The sequence below is a fragment of the Colias croceus genome, chromosome 15, assembly GCF_905220415.1.
Source record: "Colias croceus chromosome 15, ilColCroc2.1".
In the NCBI taxonomy this organism is placed as follows: Eukaryota; Metazoa; Arthropoda; class Insecta; order Lepidoptera; family Pieridae; genus Colias; species Colias croceus.
In genome coordinates, this window is record NC_059551.1 from 5,140,811 (window position 1) to 5,161,765 (window position 20,955).

At 33.2% G+C, this 20,955-nt stretch overlaps 1 protein-coding gene across 1 annotated transcript; it reads right to left on the reverse strand.

Annotated features, from left to right (window-relative positions):
• Positions 1–312: 312 nt before the first annotated feature.
• LOC123697705 lies at positions 313–17,009 on the reverse strand. Its single transcript, XM_045644237.1, has 13 exons — positions 16,919–17,009; positions 16,344–16,477; positions 15,012–15,836; positions 14,750–14,919; positions 14,347–14,600; positions 13,943–14,155; positions 12,581–12,763; positions 11,923–12,170; positions 3,383–3,509; positions 2,728–2,861; positions 1,816–2,643; positions 1,509–1,675; positions 313–1,287 (listed from the first exon to the last, which is right to left on the reverse strand). Exons 1-13 carry the CDS (start codon positions 17,007–17,009, stop codon positions 396–398), a joined length of 4,266 nt encoding a protein of 1,421 aa, XP_045500193.1. The 3' UTR covers positions 313–395.
• Between the last annotated feature and the right edge of the window lie 3,946 nt (positions 17,010–20,955).

A 20,955-nucleotide genomic window follows, 5' to 3' on the forward strand; every position in this document is an offset into this window, starting at 1 on the left:
TAATTATTAATAATCTATTTATTATGTCAAGTTAGAGGTATATTATATTTGGTCTAAGTAAATTATATTATGTTAAATATTATAATAGTTCAGTGATTTTCAAGTGATAGATACGTATTTTTAATGTTATTATATTTGTATGTGTACATGTGATTATGAGTTTTTGTTCTGTTTTATAGTCAACTGCTCTTCGTTTAGAGTTCAGAATGTAATTCATGAAACCTATTTTCTTTTTATTTATAAACTTAAACACTTACTTGTGTTATATTTATGTTATCTAGGAATAGTTTAATAGAAATAAAAAATTAAAAGTAAAAATTAATTAAATATTTATTTATACATATTTTACACACACATTTGAATTGCCATTATATCGCCCAGATTACTATAATCTCTTAGTGCTTGTTAACTTCATTATTATGAATGGTGTAGTAAGGAACATTGTACTCATAAGCGTAGAGTTCTCCCTCGTGGTACACGTGGACATCCTCGAAGAACATGTTGGGCTGCTTGAAGTAGACCTCGTTGACTGGGCGGTCCAGAGGGTAGCCCAAGGGCTTGTTGTCGTTGGCGAATACCTTGATGGATTCGACTTGCTTGGCAGCCTGTTGGTAGGGGTACGCAACAACGAAGATCTGGAATGGATAACCTCCCTTGTTACCCTTAGGCAGAACAAGGCGTTTGGGGAAAGCACCAGGCTTGACAGACATGTCGACGGGCACTTTGCCTTCTCCGAGCATCTTGAGTACTTCGCGAACGGGGGCGGAATCTTCCCTTACGTAGTAGAAGTCAGAGGATTTACGCTCAAACTTGTTTTGTCCCTTGCTAAGCTTCTGCACGAACCAGTCCAACTCAACGAAGTTCATCCAGTTGTCTTCAAGAGAGATGGGGTAACCTTGGCTGCTGTATTTAGGTCCAAGGAAGATCTTGAACACGGCGTCGCCTTCAACGTCAGACTTAACATCAATGGAGACGGAGAACGGCTTGTGGTTAAGACGTGGTTGGCGGACAACATAGAAGGGGAATTTGTTGGACTTCATTTCTTCTTGGGTCAAGCATACAGCGTTGGTAACTTCGAAGTCATAGTAGTCGAAGTAGGTGACCAGTTTGTCGACCTTAACGTCGTTGATCTTAACTCCAACGTAGTGGAGGACATCTTGGGTGTATGGAATCAGGGAGTTCTTGAAGTCAATGAAGTATTTCAAGATCTTGCTGTAGAGCTGGTAGAAGACTGGGTCACGAAGAGATGTCTGGTAGAAGTCAAGAGCAGCTGGTACAAACCTGTACCTGAAATGATAAATAAAGTTGTTAAAATAATGAGTTAAAAAGTTAAGATATTTAAATACCAATACCGAAGTATTTTAATAGATTGACAGATTGTAAATTTGTAAACAGTCTTGGACCTTCTTATCATATTGTGATGTAGGAAAGTAAAAGATTGAACCATTTCTAAATTAATAATGATATTAAACCTTAGTAATTCGACATTCAATAAAATATTTACTTACTTTTCAAAAGATTCAGGGGCAGCACTCAATAAGTAACGAGCAATTCCTTCATAAGAGTAAGGCTGCTTCCATGGACCAACTTTAGAATACAAGTCAGCGTTAGCTTGCCAGAAGTTTCCAACGAAGTTAACAGATTTGGAGTTGTGGAAGTCAACGTCCTGGTTGTACTGTTGAAAAAAAAAACATTAAATATAATTTTTCTTTAATTTCTTAATTTCATCATCAACAAAAAATGGAACTTTTTTTAAGCATCTAAAGCAGAAATGAATGTTAAAGATGCTAGATAACTTTAAATTTTCATACTCACAGACTTAACGTGTCCTTGTAGCAGATTTTGAATGAAGCTGTTTTCATAAGCCTCGAGGAGTTGCACTTCCTTGACTTGGGATTCGTAAGGAATCTGGTAGTATTGGGGTCTTTGAGCGAAGTTGTTGTAGTATTTCATCATTGGCCTGTAACCAGGTACAATTTGCTTGTTCCATGAGAATTCAGGAATTTCACCAATGCCGTTTGATAGACGTTCAAGGTAGTAGCGAGCCAAGAGTTGTTGGTAGAAATAGTAGTAGATCTCGCCACGGTGTTCCTTCAGGACGGGCTGTACGTCGCTCTCCAACCAGAATGGGAAGAAAGCGTGGAAGTAGTAGTAGTAAGCGTTAAGACCAATATCTTCAGTGAAGTACGAAATCTTGTGTTCTTCACCAGGGTAGGTGAAGTAGTCAGAGTAGTTAGCGTAGAAGACGTATTTGTCGTTTTCTTGGACAACACCGTATTCGGATCCGAATTCAACAGCGCTCACGCCTTGTTCCATTTTGACGCGGTTGATTTTGTACCAAACATCAACGTTGGTGAAGAGTTCAGGGTAGGCTTCATAAGGAGCTGGGAGAACAATTCCCTTTGTGTCGGGACGGTGGAGCACAGCAATGTAGTAAGCATACAAGAACTGGCCTTCGTTCAAGTATATGCGAGCGAAAGCGGCAGTCTTGTAGAAGGTGTCGAAGTCCTTGGCGTAGTAAAGCACGTGGAAGAAAGCTACGGCTTCTTGTTTCGATTTCTCATTGAAGATCGAGAAGGGAATGCTCTTGGGAAGGAATCCAACTTTCCATAAGTCCAAGAATTCCTCAACAGCTTTTTGGTTCTGAAATCAATTTATAATTTTGTTACAAGGAGTTTTATTATATGTTATGAAAAATCATTTTAATATCACTAATATGAAACTTACAGAGTAGTTGTTGATGTTGGCTTCAATGTCGTAGTCCTTGCCAATTTTGTAGTACTCAGCCTCGGGGTTTATTTGACCAGAGTGGTACATGAGCTTGAGTATTTCCATCTGCTTCGTAACGAACTCATTGTCGACTGAAAGATAAAAATATATGTATTAAATTGTCTTAAGAAGTTTTGTTATTGTATTATGAATAAACAAATGCAATTCAGGTCGTAATAAGATATACAGACACTAATAAGGCATCTTCTTCTAATACTTGTAATAGAACAACAACACAAAGCATCGACTAGGCCGTAACTTTATACAGATTTAAGTTGAGTTGAGGTGTGTTTGAGGCTAAACGAACGGGCGCAAATTCTAAAAACATGTCGACAATAAAATATTTAAAGTTTGAATATTCTAATAGTATTTTATTGTGGACATGTTTTTAGAATTTGCGCCCGTGCGTTTATATTTTTGCCTCGAGTTTCATATTAGTTATTTCCTTTATTAATTTTAGTTAATTCACAGCACTTAATATAATATTTAAAATTCTTAATACTCATCAAAACAAAAAATATTGCTTATGTGAACTTTAACTGAATTTAATTTATTTGGTAAATATTTCACTTAATTAAATAAGGACTTTTAATGAAGTTGTGTCATATCTTACCAGACTTCTCTCTGTAAACGTTGGGTGCTTGAGGCGGAACTACAATGCTCCCGGCCAAAGCCAGGGCCACCAAACTCGCTAGAACCAAGACAGTCTTCATGGTTGCCAGACCGAACGGTAACTGTGCCTCACTACTTTCCTCTCGCACTTTTTATACTAAATTCATAAACGTTATCTCTTTCATAAACGTACATAATAATATTTGGGATTGTTCTTTATCGTGTATCTGCAGTGACCTTTCATGGGGTCAGGAGACGCTTCGTGTTGGCTGTTGTCAACGAATATATCGATTACAAAGAAAGTTTCTGAAGTTCTAAGCTAGCTAATTAATTTATATTCTTAACTAGCTGCTCCGCGCGATTTCATCCGCGTGGCTCCGCTACTGTTGGTCTTAGCGTGATGATAATATATAGTCTTCCTTAGCCTTCCTCGATAAATGGGCTATATAACACCGAAAGAATTTTTCAAATCGGACCAGTAGTTTGTGAGATTAGCGCGTTCAAACAAACTAACAAACAAACGAACTCTTCAGCTTTACAATATTAGTATACTTAGATTATTATTAGATAAAAGTGCAATTCTTTGAAAATAAGAAAGAAATAATTGATCGATTATTTAAACAAGATGCAATTGTTCTTTCTTTCAGCCCACGATCTCTAAATATGTATTTCATGGTTAGTAGCATAATACAAATTTTTTATTTTATGTGAGCTTCTTGGGAAGTGAATTTTAAATAATATTTTTTTCGTGCACTTGTTCGGAAAGTTTGGTGCAAAGTTTAAAATTTCATATTCCAGTAGTTTAGACCTGTTTTGATATTTTTTATTAAATTTTCCTATCGAAAAGAAAATTTTATTACTTATTAATTACAATCAATTACAACCACCAACTTATAATTTTAAGAATAACTTTCATGTGGCAATGATATTTTTTATCTTACAGATATTAAATTTTCCTTATAATATATGTATAATCATCATTATATTTTCACCAACTTTTGGACAGAGGTATTTATTTTAACAGTCTCTGAGTATTCCTGCATATACCTGTAAATCACGCGACTATAACTGTAGGGGTTAACAGTCAACAGTATACTTGAAACTTCAAAAGGTTTTCTTTCTGCAATGTTTACATAATCATAATCACTACATAGTATAAAACAAAGTCGCTTTCTCTGTCCATAAGTCCCTATGTCACTTTGTATGCTTAAATCTTTAAAACTGCGCAACGGATTTTGATGCGGTTTTTTTAATAGATAGAGTGATTCAAGAGGTAGGTTTTAGTATATAATTTATTAGGTTTTAGGCAAAGCGGGCGAAGCCGCGGGCGGTAAGCTAGTTCAATAATTATTATTGTTATCGTAAAAGTGCTTTTGTTGTTTTTATCTCGACATCATCCTTATTTTTTATCTGCATTTAAGCTGATATTTCATTCGTATGCACCTAATAACAGCAGAGCAAGGTTGATACAATACAAAAAGTTTATTATAATCAAAACTAAACATTATATTACTAACTAGCTTTCCACCCGCGGCATCGCCCGCGCAGTCAAAGAAAAACCCGCATAGTTCCCGTTCCCGTTTGATTTTCGGGATAAAACCTATCCTATGTCCTTTCTCTTTTCTTAATCCTAGGTATATCTCTATACCAAATTTCATGCAAATTGGTTCAGTAGTTAAGGCGTGATTGAGTAACAGACAGACAGACAGAGTTACTTTCGCATTTATAATATTAGTATGGATTACTTAATTAGAAACCTAATTATGTATATACTTATCTACGGTATGGTTATTGTTATATTTAATACTAGCTTCCGCCCGCGATTCCGTCCGCGCGGAAAAATTAAGTAAAATTAAGTTTTTTTTGTACGTATTTTTTCAGGACAAAAATATAAATAGTATCCCATTTTATGCCCAAGAAAATAAGGTATAATTACACCAAGTTTCATCAAAATTGAACCGTTACTTTTCATGTGATGCCTGAACACACAGATAGACAGAAAGATAGACAGACAAAAAATTTTAATCACATATTTGGTTTTGGTATCGATCCAGTAACACCACCTGCTATTTATTTTTTCAATATTTTCAATGTACAGAATTGACCCTTCTACAGATTTATTATAATAAAATATGTACCTAAATAGATTTTATTAATTTAACGTTATATGTTTTTTTTATTGGATTCATTCGTACGTATACAATCTCCAATATAACCTTATTATATCTATTGGTGCTATCTATACAAAAACAACATATTTAAAAAACAAAAGGAAATAAGCTAGTCTTTTTGCACGACTTGCATCAAGTGATAAGAGTCATGCATGCTACGAATGAAATAATATTTCAACAATCATCATGTGAGAATTGTTTACAAATCATACTATTATCTCAGTGCCTTAACATAATTTCAAGTAAATTTAATACAATCAATCTATCAATAAATATTATAATTTAATTGTGTCAATTTTTTCCTAAACCACTCGACCTATTTTAATGATTTGTTTTTGTATAATAGGTAAGTTTGTATCAAAAAAAAAATCAAAAACATTTATTCAGTAACAAATATTAATTTTATCAGTCTTATTGTATATATTTAATGATAGGGGCTAGGACATAGCAGACAGAAATAGCTGACCGGGCGACAACAGTAGCCAAGGAAACACCCGCATAGTTCCCGTTCCGGTGGCATACGTATCCCTCCTTTTTCACGTCTCAAACTATTTACGTTGGTTGAATGGATAAGGCGTGAAGAAGTGACTCAAAAAGTTACTTGCCCATGTATAAATTTAATGTGAATGTTGATATCTCTAAAAATAAAAGCAACTTCCAAACATCCATTTATCACTTCAAAGAAAAACTTAAGTAGGTTCTATTCAAAGCCTATGTCTATCATAAATTAAAACAATAACATAAATTTTTTGTATATTTAGTTTAAAAAATACTTTTTTTTTACCCACGACTTACTTACAAAGTTAAGTAGTAAGTGATAGGAAAATTTTGTAAATTAGCCTTTCTAATAACAACAATCTAGAAATGTGGAAAAAAAATACAAAAATGAACCAATTGTCAATGAATTAAATGTTAATTTCGCCTGTAACAACATTATTTGATAAGAATTATCTTAATTGAAGCATTTTTACGAGCAATCGAACATTTCCAAACTTATCAATCTCTCTAAGTCGAAGATCAGGGCCACTCTTATAATTAAGGTGACATTTACCTTTATCAAGGGTGAGATGTTATTATCACGATATTATTGTTTTCTTAAATAATGAACATTAAAAATGTCTCGACTATACTATATCATACTAGCGGTCCGCCCCGGCTTCGCGCGTAGTACATATTTACATTTTCTCTACATAAGAACCATCCTACTTCAAGGAATATAATAAAAAAATAATTATCGAAATCGGTTCAGCCGATCACACGTGATGTCGTGACAACGCGAAACGGGTTTCATTTTTATACATATACTAGCGGTCCGCCCCGGCTTCGCCCGTGGTACATATTAACGTTTTCTCTACATAAGAACCATCCTCGTACTTCAAGGAATATAATAAAAAAAGAATTATCGAAATCGGTTCAGCCGTTCTCGAGTTATGGAATTACAACGAAAAGTGGCATTGATTTTTATATATTAGATATAGATTTTTTCATTGTTTTACTGAGTACTAACTGCGCCATGCGGTTTCACCCGCGCGCACAATTAATTATGTCTATAGCTATATTATAGCTATATAATATACTAGTGGTCCGCCCCGGCTTCGCCCGTGGTACTTATTTCGCAATAAAAGGTAGCCTATGTCCTTTCTCGGGTATCAAAATATCTCCATACCAAATTTCATTCAAATTGGTTCAGTAGTTTAGGCGTGATTGAGTAACAGACAGACAGACAGACAGAGTTACTTTCGCATTTATAATATTAGTATGGATGTTACGGCTAAAGGTAGGTGTGAACATAAACTTAAGATTAGCCGGCTAAACTTAGGTTTATCTTCGAGAAGCAGCTAAAGTTCGATAACATGTTTGTTTGCGTCGTGATATTCCATCTTTAGCCGGTTAATGTGCACATTAACCGAAACGAAACGGCTAAAAATGTATTCGATGGGCGCGCCGCGCCGCGGCCGGGCCGGCGGAGGGCTTGATTTTAACACTTAAACCTGTCTGTAATGGGCAAGTAAAACAATAACGAGTCAGTTCTAGCATATTTCGTGTCAAAATAGTAAACATTATTACATTGTTTCCTTTTCCATTTCCTTCTACATTTTTAGCCAAGGGCCTGCGGTTACACTTAAGTTTAGCCGGCTAAAGATAGAACAAACATTAACACCTCGTCGAAGATAAACCTAAGTTTGGCCGGCTAATCTTAAGTTTATGTTCTCACCTACCTTTAGCCGTAACATATATAATATATACAGTGGTGGTCATATAATTAAGAACGCTGATACAAAGGGAAGATTTTTTCAGACGAAGATGCATAACTAATTTCATATAATTATTTTTATTTTTCTCGATATCGAAATACTTTTCCAACAAATCACTGTATTTATTAATACACGTGATTAGCCTAAAAATTAATAAACAAACTTTTTACACTACTTCTAAACATTGTATTCCAATTAACTGGCTGGTCACATAATTAAGAACGCTAAACAGTTTATACTTTTATTCAAATTGGAATTGAGAAAACTCGACTCGATTTGTGGTTGTAGGTTACTGTTTGTATAATTTTGGTGCCATTTAGTGTTGCAAAAGATTAAAAGTGATTACTTCTTATTAAAAAAATAAAAGTTGTTATAAATCTATTAGGGAAGTTAAAATAAAACTTCGCGGGAAGAATTGGTCTTATAAAAAGGTAGCTGACCATCTGCAATGTTCAAAAACTATGGTTTTCCACGCCATAAGGCATTTTGATACGTATAAAACAACTTCGGATGTCCCACGTATGCTAAGACAGAGAAAAACAACTCCTCGAGATGACCGAAACATCGTCCGTATGGCGAAACAAATCCTTTTAAAGGGTCCAATGAGCTCAGGAAAGAATATTTCGGGGAAAATAACCCTTCAGCAATCTCAGCACGCAGTATTCGAAGACGTTTGGTAGAAGAAAAATTGCATGGTCGGATAGCAAGAAAAGTACCCATGTTGAAACTTTGTCACAGGCTTAGATTTGCAAGAAAATATGAAAATTGGACTGTGCGACATTGGAAAAATGTACTTTTCTCTGACGAAACGAAAATAAACAGAGTATGTTCCGATAGAAAACGTTATGTTCGACGTCCTCCGAATACAGAATTCGACCCTAAGTATACGAAAGTTACATTAAAGCAAGGTGGTGGAAATGTGAAAATTTGGGGGTGCTTTTCTGGACATGGTATTGGACCTGTAAAGTTGATAGAAGGTAACATGGATCAATTCCAATACAAAATTATGCTAGAAGAAACAATGTTATCTTATGCTGAAGAAGTTCTACCGGTTATTTAGACATTCCAGCATGACAATGATCCAAAGCACACTGCACACACACTCTCAAGGAATTTCTAACAGCGATGTCAGTTTCTGTTTTGGCCTGGCCAGCTAAAAGCCCTGACCTAAACCCAATAGAGAATCTGTGGTTCGAAGTAAAGAAAAAGGTTTCAAATACAGTGTCGAAATTTAAGTGAGCTGTACGACGTTTTCTTACAAGAATGGAACTCTATTTCTCTAGAAAAATGTCAAAAATTAATAGAGTCAATGCCTCGCCGCGGCCGGTGTTTGATGTAACCTATGATGATGGTTTTCTGATGTAACCTATATTACTGTAAAATTTCAGCCTTATCGGTCCTGTAACTTTTTCGTGAAAATAAAAATAATAATAAGTCGATCGTCACAAACTTTCACATTGTTTTTTCATAAAAATATATTTAAGAGAGAGAAGAGCTGATGTTTTAGGAAATCAGCATTATTCAAGCAAGGTAATAAAGTAGGTATAGATAATAATAGGACTCTCACAAATTTTTAAAATTCTCATACCATTGCGCAACTCTACTGATATCACATTTTTTGCAAGTGTTATTATTGTCATTTATAAACTAACTACATAACAAATCAAATGGATTGTTAGTATTTATGTAAGTAAAATTATCTAATAGATGTCTTTACCAACAGCAAGTTGATACAAAATTATTACTAGATATGTAATATAAATAAATAACGATATAAAATTATTTTGTACCTTATAACTAAACATGTCTCTACATTTAAATTATTCTAGTTAATTTTAACGGAATAATTTCTAATTTATTTTACGTGATGTAATCTAATTATAAGTCCTGACTAAAAAATGAAACTATAAATTAAAAATACCTACTTAAATTAAAAGTTTTTTTTTGTTCATTACTTACCGTAAAACAGTTTTCCTCGATAAATGAGCTATCTAATACCGAAAGAATTTTTCAAATCGGACCAGTAGTTCCCGAGATTAGCGCGTTCAAACAAACAAACAAACTCTTCAGCTTTATAATATTAGTATAGATATACATATTATACAATTTTCTTTAATACTTCAAGACTTGCATGGTTCGACGTTTGATGAGAGAAATACGAGAAAGGCAGTTTTAGTCATTATTTCTATATACGAGAATGGTTTAGATTTACAACTCAAATGCGAGCGAACCCGCGGGGAGAAGCTGTAGAAAATAGATTTAGTTTCACCTCTCATAACTGAACAGATTTTAATTTTTGGTTAGTTGGATTTGTCCCCATTGGGATTAGGATAATATAAAAATATAGGTATCGTAAAAGTTTTGAAAAACGTAAAATATTAAAATTTTTGTGCTTATATTACTATTTTTATACGAATACTTAGTATATTATGTATTGAACGATTAGATAGAGGCATAGAGCGCTTTTATATGGGTAAAATATTTATATTATTTTATGCCAGAGTTATAACGAGTACAACCACACCTATTATCTATCAATATCATTAACTTATCCTAACGTTTTGATCATATTTCATTATAATGCCATCCAGTAGTATACGAATAGTAACCTAAAAATATAATATGAACAAACAAGACTCTACTTTATACAGATTGGTACAAATTTACTAGATGGCATTATAGTCAATTGGAGTTTACTGAAAATAAAGATAGATGGCGTAAGTTCAATGTCTTTCTCAAACATTTGGGAGACTGATTTTCAACTAAATTTCAAAGAAAGGTTGATGATGCTAAATTTTAATTAAAAATAGGCCTATCTCTACGATTCTACGATTTAGAAAGTTTTGCATGTACACTAATCACGTAAAAAATACAACAAAATTACGCCAAAAATTTTTTGCTAATTTTTTTCTGAAAATCCATGTTTTCTTCTCTAACTTCGCGCAGCCGGCGTATACCGCTTCCCTAATGTGAGCATTTCATCTATGAAAATATAATATTAAAAGATAGCTCACGTGCTGGTTGCAAAATTAGGCGGGTTGCTTCATGCTTGTTATGGGTGTACACAAGATGAGATGAATTCTTAAAACTCAAGAATTCATCTATTTGAAAAAAAAGTGTCTGGAATTTTATAAGTATTTTTTACGTACTCAGCGTATGCAAAACTATAACCTTTGAGATTAGTAGGTATACCAACAGTGGGATACCCTGTATATCTATAACTATTTTTTCAGACCTTTATTTGAATTTTCTTTCTAAATTTTTAATCTTTTTCTACACATGTGCTATTTCTCAGCAGTTCGTTTAATTTAATACACAAGTATAAAATGTTAAAACATACAAACTCAGAGAATAATTATAATATAACTACTTTAATGCCCGTTTTCACCAACAACCCGTAAAATTTAAGTGTCACCTAAGTCAATTTAGGGGATACCTAACGTAAAATTTGCTTTCACAGACAGATAAGTGTCACCTAAATCGTTAGGTTCGGTAGTGATTTGAAGGGTCAACCCTTACTTAGGAGACTGTTTAGGGGTTATTGGTGAAATCGGGCATAATTCACTTTAGCAGTTTAAAATTTACTACTTCTTAACCAACGTCTACTCTGGCTTCGCCCGTGGTACATAATATAATAGCTTTTTGCAATCAGGGATAATGGATAAAGTTGAAATAGTCTTAATAGGGATAAAGGAAATGAAGTAAATGAAACAAGAGGTATACACTATGCATGTTTACATTTAATATGCAATAAAATACAATATTCTACACTACATAAATATCTAGATACACTGTACACACACTAACTACATCTATTAACTATTGTCATGATTGGATGGTTATATGTGAAATACATAATTTGAATAATAGGTATATTTAAATGTGTGAGATCTGAACAGCTGATTATATTACATACAATGATATCTATAAAAGTATAAATACAATAAACACATACTATAAATGAAACTCAAGAGGCCCTATGCTCCTCGAGGAGTTAAAGGAACAATCATCATAAATTGAAACACTACCTATAAACACACTACTTACATAATATAATATCAAATCTTTGGCAAATCGCACTAAGTAACATACAATTACTCATATTACTGGGGTACATATATTTCAGGAGTTGGTTTATGGTGAATCAGTACGTCTTGGACTAACATATTGCTTAGGTTCTCAACTTGGTACTGGTGTAGTGGTCTGTCGAAGGGATAGTCCAGGGGGAAGGCAGTCATTCTACGGGCGCCGGTTCCAATGCCGAAGGTGCTTTCGGGATTAACACCCTGGCCGTATGGAGTTTCTGGTGCGATGTAGTCGGAGATGAAGACGATGAGTTGGAAGGGCATGCCTCCAACACGACCTGTGCAGAAAATTAAATATTTTATATAGCTACATATTTCTAATGTATTGTGTGATATGAAATTTGTATAAGGCTAACTGAAGTAATTGAACCAGATAATCATACTATTATAGGAAAATGAATTTCGTATAATATGATATTAGATTTATTAGTTGACTTATTGGCTAGAGTCTAGACCGTCTAATTAGAATATTGTAAATATTTTACAGGTAAAGCTACTCGCGAGCTATTTAGGTACGACATCTTATTAGAATATTCTTCCTATAATGTCGGTGGTTAACGTCTAGGTCTGAAAACTATATTTCTCGATGACATAATATAATATGTATCATTTACATCCATACAAAACAGTGCTTCACAAAAATGAAATATTTTAATTCATAACATAAGACTTGAAATAATGAACAAACCTTTAGGCAACATCATTCTGCGAGGGTATCCATCGAAGAACTGTTTGCCATCAACAACAAACTGTCCCTTTCCGTTCAATGCGTCCAGAGCCTTTTGGTAGACTTCATAACTGGAGTACCATTGGTCGATTGTATATATGTTACTAGTTGATTCCCGTTTGATTACATGCTCACCAACCGGTACTGGAATACATAAGTGTATGGTAGTGCATGTAATTTTTATGGAACTTTATAAACCTATAAGTTTGCCCGATTTCACCAGTAACCCCTAAACATTCTCCTAAGTAAGGGTTCCTTATTTTAAGGGACCCTTCAAATCACTACCTAACCTAAATTCTGTTTCACCATCCTAAGGGTCACCTAAATAAGAGAACCCTAGTTAAGTGACGTTTAGTGTGGGGATGCTACGCAATGTTAGTCGAAAAGTGTATCGATTATAGGATTCTATTGATATTTAGTTGAAAAATCACTTGATTTTACTTAGTTTATGTGTAAATATTGAGTTTGTTACCTTAAAAATATATAAAACCATAAAAAAAACACAACTTTTTATATTTTGTCTAAAATCAAACTTCACAGTGACATTTTTAATGACAAATGACAATGTCATCGCGTGACTCAAGTTGCTTCGTGAAATTATTTAGGTTTTTTGATTTTGTTGCCGGTTGCATTCATTGTTTGATTCGTGTTATTTTTCTTTGGTGTTTGTAATTATATTAGGTATAAAGAATAATGGCAGAAAAGAGAAAACGTGTACAAAATTTATCTGTCATCATATTTTTTTTAATCCTTTTGATCTTTCGCAGTAAATTCGCGTTCGCCTTAACAAAACTCGGTTATTTTATAATTCTATAACTTCAATTGCTTCTAAATATTTGTATCGTCGTCGCTATCCATTTTTAATACGTTAAATAGGATAAATATCTGTCACTTAAACGTTAGGGGATCGAATATTCACCCCCTAAATTTTAAGGGCTACCTAACGATATAAGTGACACTTATCCGTCGGTGAAAGCAAATTTTACGTTAGGTATCCCCTAAAGTGACTTAGGTGACACTTAAATTTTACGGGTTGTTGGTGAAAACGGGCATAAGTCATCCAAAATTCTTATTAGAAAATATATTAATTCGTTTCCTATTGCATATCTCATTCAAATAATGTAGATTAGCAATTAATTAAAATTAGCGTAAAATTACAATGACAAGCTTCCGTCGTATTCAATTTTAAAAAATACCTATTTATAAAATTTATCTGAGCTGCTTTATTCTCTACCTTATAGCCTCTTATTCATATATTTTATTTCATCGTTAGAACATTCTAACGATGGAATAAATTCCCCATTATAACTTCATTATACTCACATTGGTACACAAACTGATCCAATTGGAAGATGTTCTCAGTGTTAAGATGTAATGGAATCTCGTACCCATTGCTATCGTATTTAGGAGCTAAGAAGAATCTGACTACCACCTTCTTAGCAACATCACTCTTCACGTTCACCCGAACAGTGAATACCTTATTGGTCAGTTGAGGTCTCTGGACTAAGACACTGACATCATCAGCCACAACTTTACCTGCAAACCACATGAAATAATAATTATGTAACAAATATACACGATCCAGTTAACTCATAAAGATTAAAAATTAATGAGAAAAACTCATTATTTTCAAAATAAATAAGCTCTTAACGAAAGACAAATTAAATAAGCTCTTGACAACAAACTTGCCATTATTAAGTTGATAACATTAACAGATCTATACTTACTCTCTTCTGAGTTCAAACACAGAGCGTTGGTAACATTTAAATACTTGTACTCGAAGTAAGTGACTAGTTTATCGACTTCCACTTTCTTGATGTTAACTGTTGGCAGAGCTAATTCTTCGTGAGTATATTCTGGCAAGTACGATGACCATAAGGAGAATAGTTTGAAGGCTTGCTTCCAAATCATGTAGAATGCTGGATCCCACATACTTGTTTGATAGTTCTCTAACGCTGAAGGCACGACGAGAGGCACATGTCTAAATAATAATTAAATTTTATTAAGCACCATAAAAGATAACTCTCGAAAACAACATAATAAATTCTATAGATAAAATAATCTAGTAAAATAAATGCAAAGATATTTTTATACATTTCATTTGAAAATTTACCAACATAAAGTACTTACTGCTTTGAATACATATTTCCGTTAGTTATTGCGTTTCCAAGGAGAAGTTTCCAGGAATTGATAAGGCTGCCATAGAAGTTCAAGTTCGGGGAATCCACATTTCCCTCTATAATATTTCCGATAACATTTATAGCATCAGGTGTCCTCAAATTAATATGCTCTCCCGTGCTCTATAAGAAACGTAAACATTTTATCAGGAGTATATAATATAATATTACCCAATTGCAAAAGTTAAAATAGAGTAAATCAAAAATAATCTCACCGATACTACGTAACCCAAATCAATAGCATCTTTAATACGACGAATGTATGTTTTTATTTGGTCAACGATGTCCAAATATACGGGATGATTTACGTGAAGGTTGTTAGGTCTCGTAGGATAAGGTATACCGTTTTCATATACAAGGCCGCTCGTGAAGCCATCTTCAACAACATCAAAACCAAGTTCGGGAACTTCACTCAGACCATTTGAAAGACGTTCCATATAGTAGCGGGTCAATAACTGTTTATGGAAGTACCACAGATATTCCCCACGTTTATATTTTCTGAGTGGTCCATTCTTTCCACTCAACCAGAATGGGTACGTCACGTGATTGTTATAATACAGGGTATTCAAAGCGTAATCCTGTGAGAAGTAAGATGTGACGATGTCACTGTTCTCTAGATAGGGCCAGATTGTAGTATTCCACCTGATGACCACATTGTCATCCCATAAGAATGTTTGTGGATAGTATTCAGTCAAACGCTTGCCGTGAATGTTAACTCTGCGAGCTATGTTCATGATTTCCCCGTTGTGATAATATGACGGGAACACATCATACAAGGGTGGTACGATAATACCCTGCGTTTCGGGATGGTGAACTGTAGAGACTGCTAAAACGTATACGAATAGCCCCTCATTAACCACGTCACGTAGATGTACAGCCGTTCTGTAGAAAGTGTCATAATCTTTAGCTGATTGGAAGACGTTGAATAATGTAACAGCCTCAAATTGGTGAGTCGGTTCCAAGATCAAGAAGGGAACAGAACGAGGCAGGAGCATGCCATAGTTCCTGAGACTAGTGAAGATTCTTACGGCAGTAACATTCTGTAATAATAAAAAAATAATAAATAATGGAAAGCCTTTAAACAGATAATAAGTAATAACTTTTATAATACAAAACCTATAGCTCATAAGATTAAATTAAAGTTTGGGGAACGTTCAATTTCGATGTTATAAAAGTTCTCCGTATTACCGTGTGGTATTCCTTTGAATATGTTAAAGTATTTTCATTTCATCTCAGCGTACGATTTCGTTAACATTTTTTGCAAAAATACAGTTCAACGTTAGTGGGGTGTTCTGAATAATATTATTTAATACCTGTAGCATTTAAAAATGTTTGTTGTATTTTATCTCTAATCTACTACCTCCTTAAAATATTAACGCTCCCAAACATATTTAATATTATTATATATTAGCATAGCAAATCTTTCCTTTCGTTTATCCAAACATGAAAATCAAATGAGAACTTGGCTAGCTTTTTGTGAATAAGCCACTTTTGACAAGCATATAATAATTATTACTTAATACATATTGAAAATGAAAAATACGTACACTGTATTTCTCGATGTTTCTCTCAAGATCCCATGAGTCAGCGATGGCCTTTAACTGCGGGTCTTGAAGAGGTTCGTTCACGTGAAAGTATAAAGTCAAGAGATGAACTTGTTTCTTTAAAAACACCGAATCCGCTGAAATTAAAAGTAACATCAACATATTTTTTAGTTATTTATTATGTACGAAAAAAATTTAGTTATTATGTACGAAATTCATTATAAGTACCTCCCTAATAATTCAATTAACATTTTGAATAAGGTATCATTGGAAATACAGTCCTGCTCGCTGAGAATGACAATTTCAATTTATCACTACGTAGATAGTATAATGTACCAAAATCGAGGAATCTCACTTAGAAAAAATAATATTCAGGTTCGATAGCTAATTACATTCTCCAAAAGAACAGCTTATACACTGATCAAGCAAACTAAAATATTTTTGTGAAAACTCACGATAACTGCATTTAAATCCTATCTCCTTAACTTTCTTTAAGAAAAAGTATTATCTTTTTTTTTAATTGTATGAGTATTTGTTTTGTTGTATGAACAATCCAAAAGCTTTTCTGTATGTCTTACCTATTTTCGGTGGAATGACATTCGGCTCAACGGGATCCGCAGCCCCGCCGGCCACTAGCAGGGCCAACGCCCAGAAAACCAAGCGTGGCATCGCCAATAGTATCCCCAACTTACCTATGAAAATCTTCTTATATACTTTCACGAATGCCCTATGATAATTTTATCTTTTAGGGTCAATTTTAAAAAGTCTAGATAAGAAAATAATACAAAACAATATATAAGTTATTGTTCTATAAATATGTGATTGATTGGTTTTATATGAATCACTGTTAAAAAGGTCACGAAACGCCGGTAAAGTATTGATCTTGTTTCATGTAGATAAAGTATACAATGCAGGTAATATGAGTTCATCTTTTTTTAACAACAACTGGAAAAATTAAAACATTTGTGGATGCAATTGCTAATGATTACGCAGAGAAATCACCTAGATTTATTTACTGTAATATCTATACATAGTTATGTATTGTTCTCCCTCCACTGTGGTCAGGACAAACTAAATAAACGTAATATTATGTACAATATATAGGATGTTTATGATTTCATGGAATATATTGTATCCTTAAGCTTAAAACAGCTTTACATAAAATTTATTTATTTATTCATAAATATTTAGGGTATATTAAAAATATTAATTACAGAGTTACAAAGATTTTGGGGTACGTTTTACGAAGTTAAGTAATATGTAACTGCGTTTTATATATAACGTAAAAAGTGTATTATATCCTCTTTATACCAAGGTGGTTTAAACACTGAATACAAGACCACAATATAAACTACAGCAATCTATGAGAATAATGTATGAAAGGATTATAATCAAGACGCGAGTAGCGCGTATCTATTGCGCCCCTATGAGACAATATTAGCTTTCTGTATTTATGAAAATCCCTACAGAATACTGAATATTAGAAACAATATAAACCTTAGAACTCTTTATCTGGGTCATACGATTGGCAGTGAAACTGATTGTCTTATATTTATTGCAAATACACATTATTTTTACTGTAATTATAAGTTTTATTTTACTTAGTCCATCTGGGGCTATTAAAAATAATAAATATAATCCGTACACTTTATTATAAGATCTGTAACATAAATGAGCGAGTACTGTTCCTTGCATAGCTTCTCGTCTTGTGGGAATGGCCATTACATTAAAGTATTCAGTAGTACTGTCTTATTATTCAGTGTGTTTATTAGTAAAATGTATTTTAAAACCACCATTTATATTTTAAGAGCAGTAGTCAATTAGACCACAACGCCTATTGATTCGAAGAATAAATCGAATATCAACACAAATGATTTCAATAAGCGCAGTGCATAATAACATGTATGGCACTAACACGTCAATCATAACGAGATGCATTCGAGCCTCCAATTTGTTCACATCCTAAAAAATGCTATTCACGGAATGTTATCCAAAGGCACCGGTACAATAGACGGCTCATTAGTATAAACGGTGAAACCACAATGAACTATTAATTAATCGGGAAGCGCATTAAAAAAGGTTCACTTGTGTGACAAGATCCAATATATCACTTGGCTTGCGGCCGACGTCCAAAGTTTTGACATATGAGTTATTTATTGAGTAAAAAAATAAATTACCGGAATGGGCGAACATTTGTTGCGGCGAAGGTGCTTGATTCGGGTGCTCCTGCAAAAAACGAACGCTCCAGGCCTGATATTAACTGGTTACTTGCACCTAATAAAGCCAGCTTTATAGAACTATTTAAGGTCATTAGAAGGATATTTTTCAAAATTTGATACCTAACTGGGGAAAAGAATGCGACTCCTATTATTGTGCAATTTATTTTTCAAATACGTATATACCTAATTAAAATGATTATGACTAGAAAATAAGAAAAGAGAGACATACGAGTCAACAAAATTATTGAAGAGTTAAGTAGACGAGAATATAAAACCACTTTATTTTACAAAATTTGAAGTCATATTAATAAACTTTCGATGCTATGAAAGAGTACTAAAAAGTTTATAAAGACTAATTTAATATTCTCAAAGGCAAATTCTGAAATGAACCAATTAGCATCTTTGCTGCAGCGACAGAGGCTTTGAGCTCTTTGATAGTGAAAAGTTTTACTACGTCTATGAACATATTAAATTATTAAAAAGCTTTAAATTTAATAACACCATAATTAGAAAATTACGTCACCTCATATAATTATAATGTTAACCTAGTTGTTTTATTATTTTTATTACCTACAACATGATATTATTTAAAAAAAAAGGTTTTTTTTTTATATATACTAAATAACTTCAAGTTAATTGAACTCTTTCATATATAACAACGATAATTGAAAGTTCATAGTTGGCTTATAATTATTAGCAAAGGTCATCGAGGTCCTTCAATGTTGTTTTCGTTCTCAAGTCTGGGAAAATCATAAGCAGCGGCATTGGTTGCCATGGAAACGATCTTGAGAAAGGCGTATCTAACAGCTACGAAAATATCGCGAGGAGATATTTTCCATAAAATATTGTATTTATCGAAGCTTCAGCTTAATTATCCGCTCTGATAATTGTCTTTTGGAATGTTTATCTGAAAACGATATTTTGAAAGCAACAATCACCTACCTTATTGCTGCTACGAATTATATTTGCATTTAGTAAAAACTTCTGTGAGCGTATTTTTATTCGTCTCTATGTTAATAAAAATAACCTAATCACTATTAGTAGGTATTAAATATAATTAAAATACTAAAGGATCAAAAACTACGCTACTTTAAGAAAATAATTATCAATTTATATAAACTGGGGGACTAATTTTTTATTGTTAAGAAACTACTGAATGCAAGAATATTTTGTTAAAGTATCATTTCATCATAAACTTATTAGATAACTACAGATACTTAAATATTTAGAAAATAATCTTATGTATTTTAAGTGTAATATATAAATAGTAGATGAGTCTTGTTATTCGTTATAGACTCTGAGCTGTTTTACCATATACAAATACCACATTCTATATAATATCGTATGTCAATGATGACTTAAATATTGCGAACCTCGAGTACTTAATATACCTCAATCAAACGAATATTAAAGAATACATTTTAATAACGACGCGTAAGACACTTGACAAAGTGCTCATATTTATTCAAGTGAAAGTAACAAGAAACAAAATGTTTTTGTCACATCATAATGCAACAAAGGTGAGCCGAGCGTCATGTTGATATTCAATTTTCGCTTTTAAAAGGGTATTTGGCAAAATGTCATCGAGGAAATGGGGATTAGACCACCAATAGTGACATAAAATTGACAAAATATTTTGCGGATTGTCTTGTTTGTTGTCACTTCGCTAATCCGATTTCTTAAGAGATTAACAGTACTCGAGGATGCGTGTTTAATAGATTCGGTGAAAGCAGTGAGAGTAATCTGTGTGTTCTTGTTTTTGTTAGCAATCTTAATACGTTTATTTGCAAAGTGAAATTGATGCCGGGGTACTTGATTTTTTGTATCGAAAGTAAGCATTTTGTTGTCATTGATACTTAACGTATTTGTCGGATTTATTAATAGGATATTGTTTAAACAGATAAAATTTTATAATATACCCGTTCATTGAATACTATAGGGGTAGGTACTTTATATTTTATATAGCTGACTTGATTCGTTTGAATAGCTGTTTAGTTCGATTTAATATTTTTATTTTATTTTTGGCGCAAATTTGTTAAGTGTTCTTTCGTTCTGACAACAACAAACACACAAAATAATTAACGAAGCCTATTAAGCTATTCAAGCGTGATGCCGTGACTGAAGGAAATATTCATACGTCTACCTATATCACTAAGATAATTAGTTATAAATGTACTGATAGAGCCAATTAAATTATTTTACTCATTTTCATTGCCTATCTTATTTCATTTTCAAGTCTCATCTAGGACAACGCTTTTGTACAGCTGAAGTTAATATTTTCTTTGAGTATCTACGTATAATCCCAGATAAAATTTATTTAAATTTTCTTCGTTTAATCATCTCAAAATTAAGATTTAAACACACAGGTAATAGACAAGAATTTCTTGCTGGCCGGT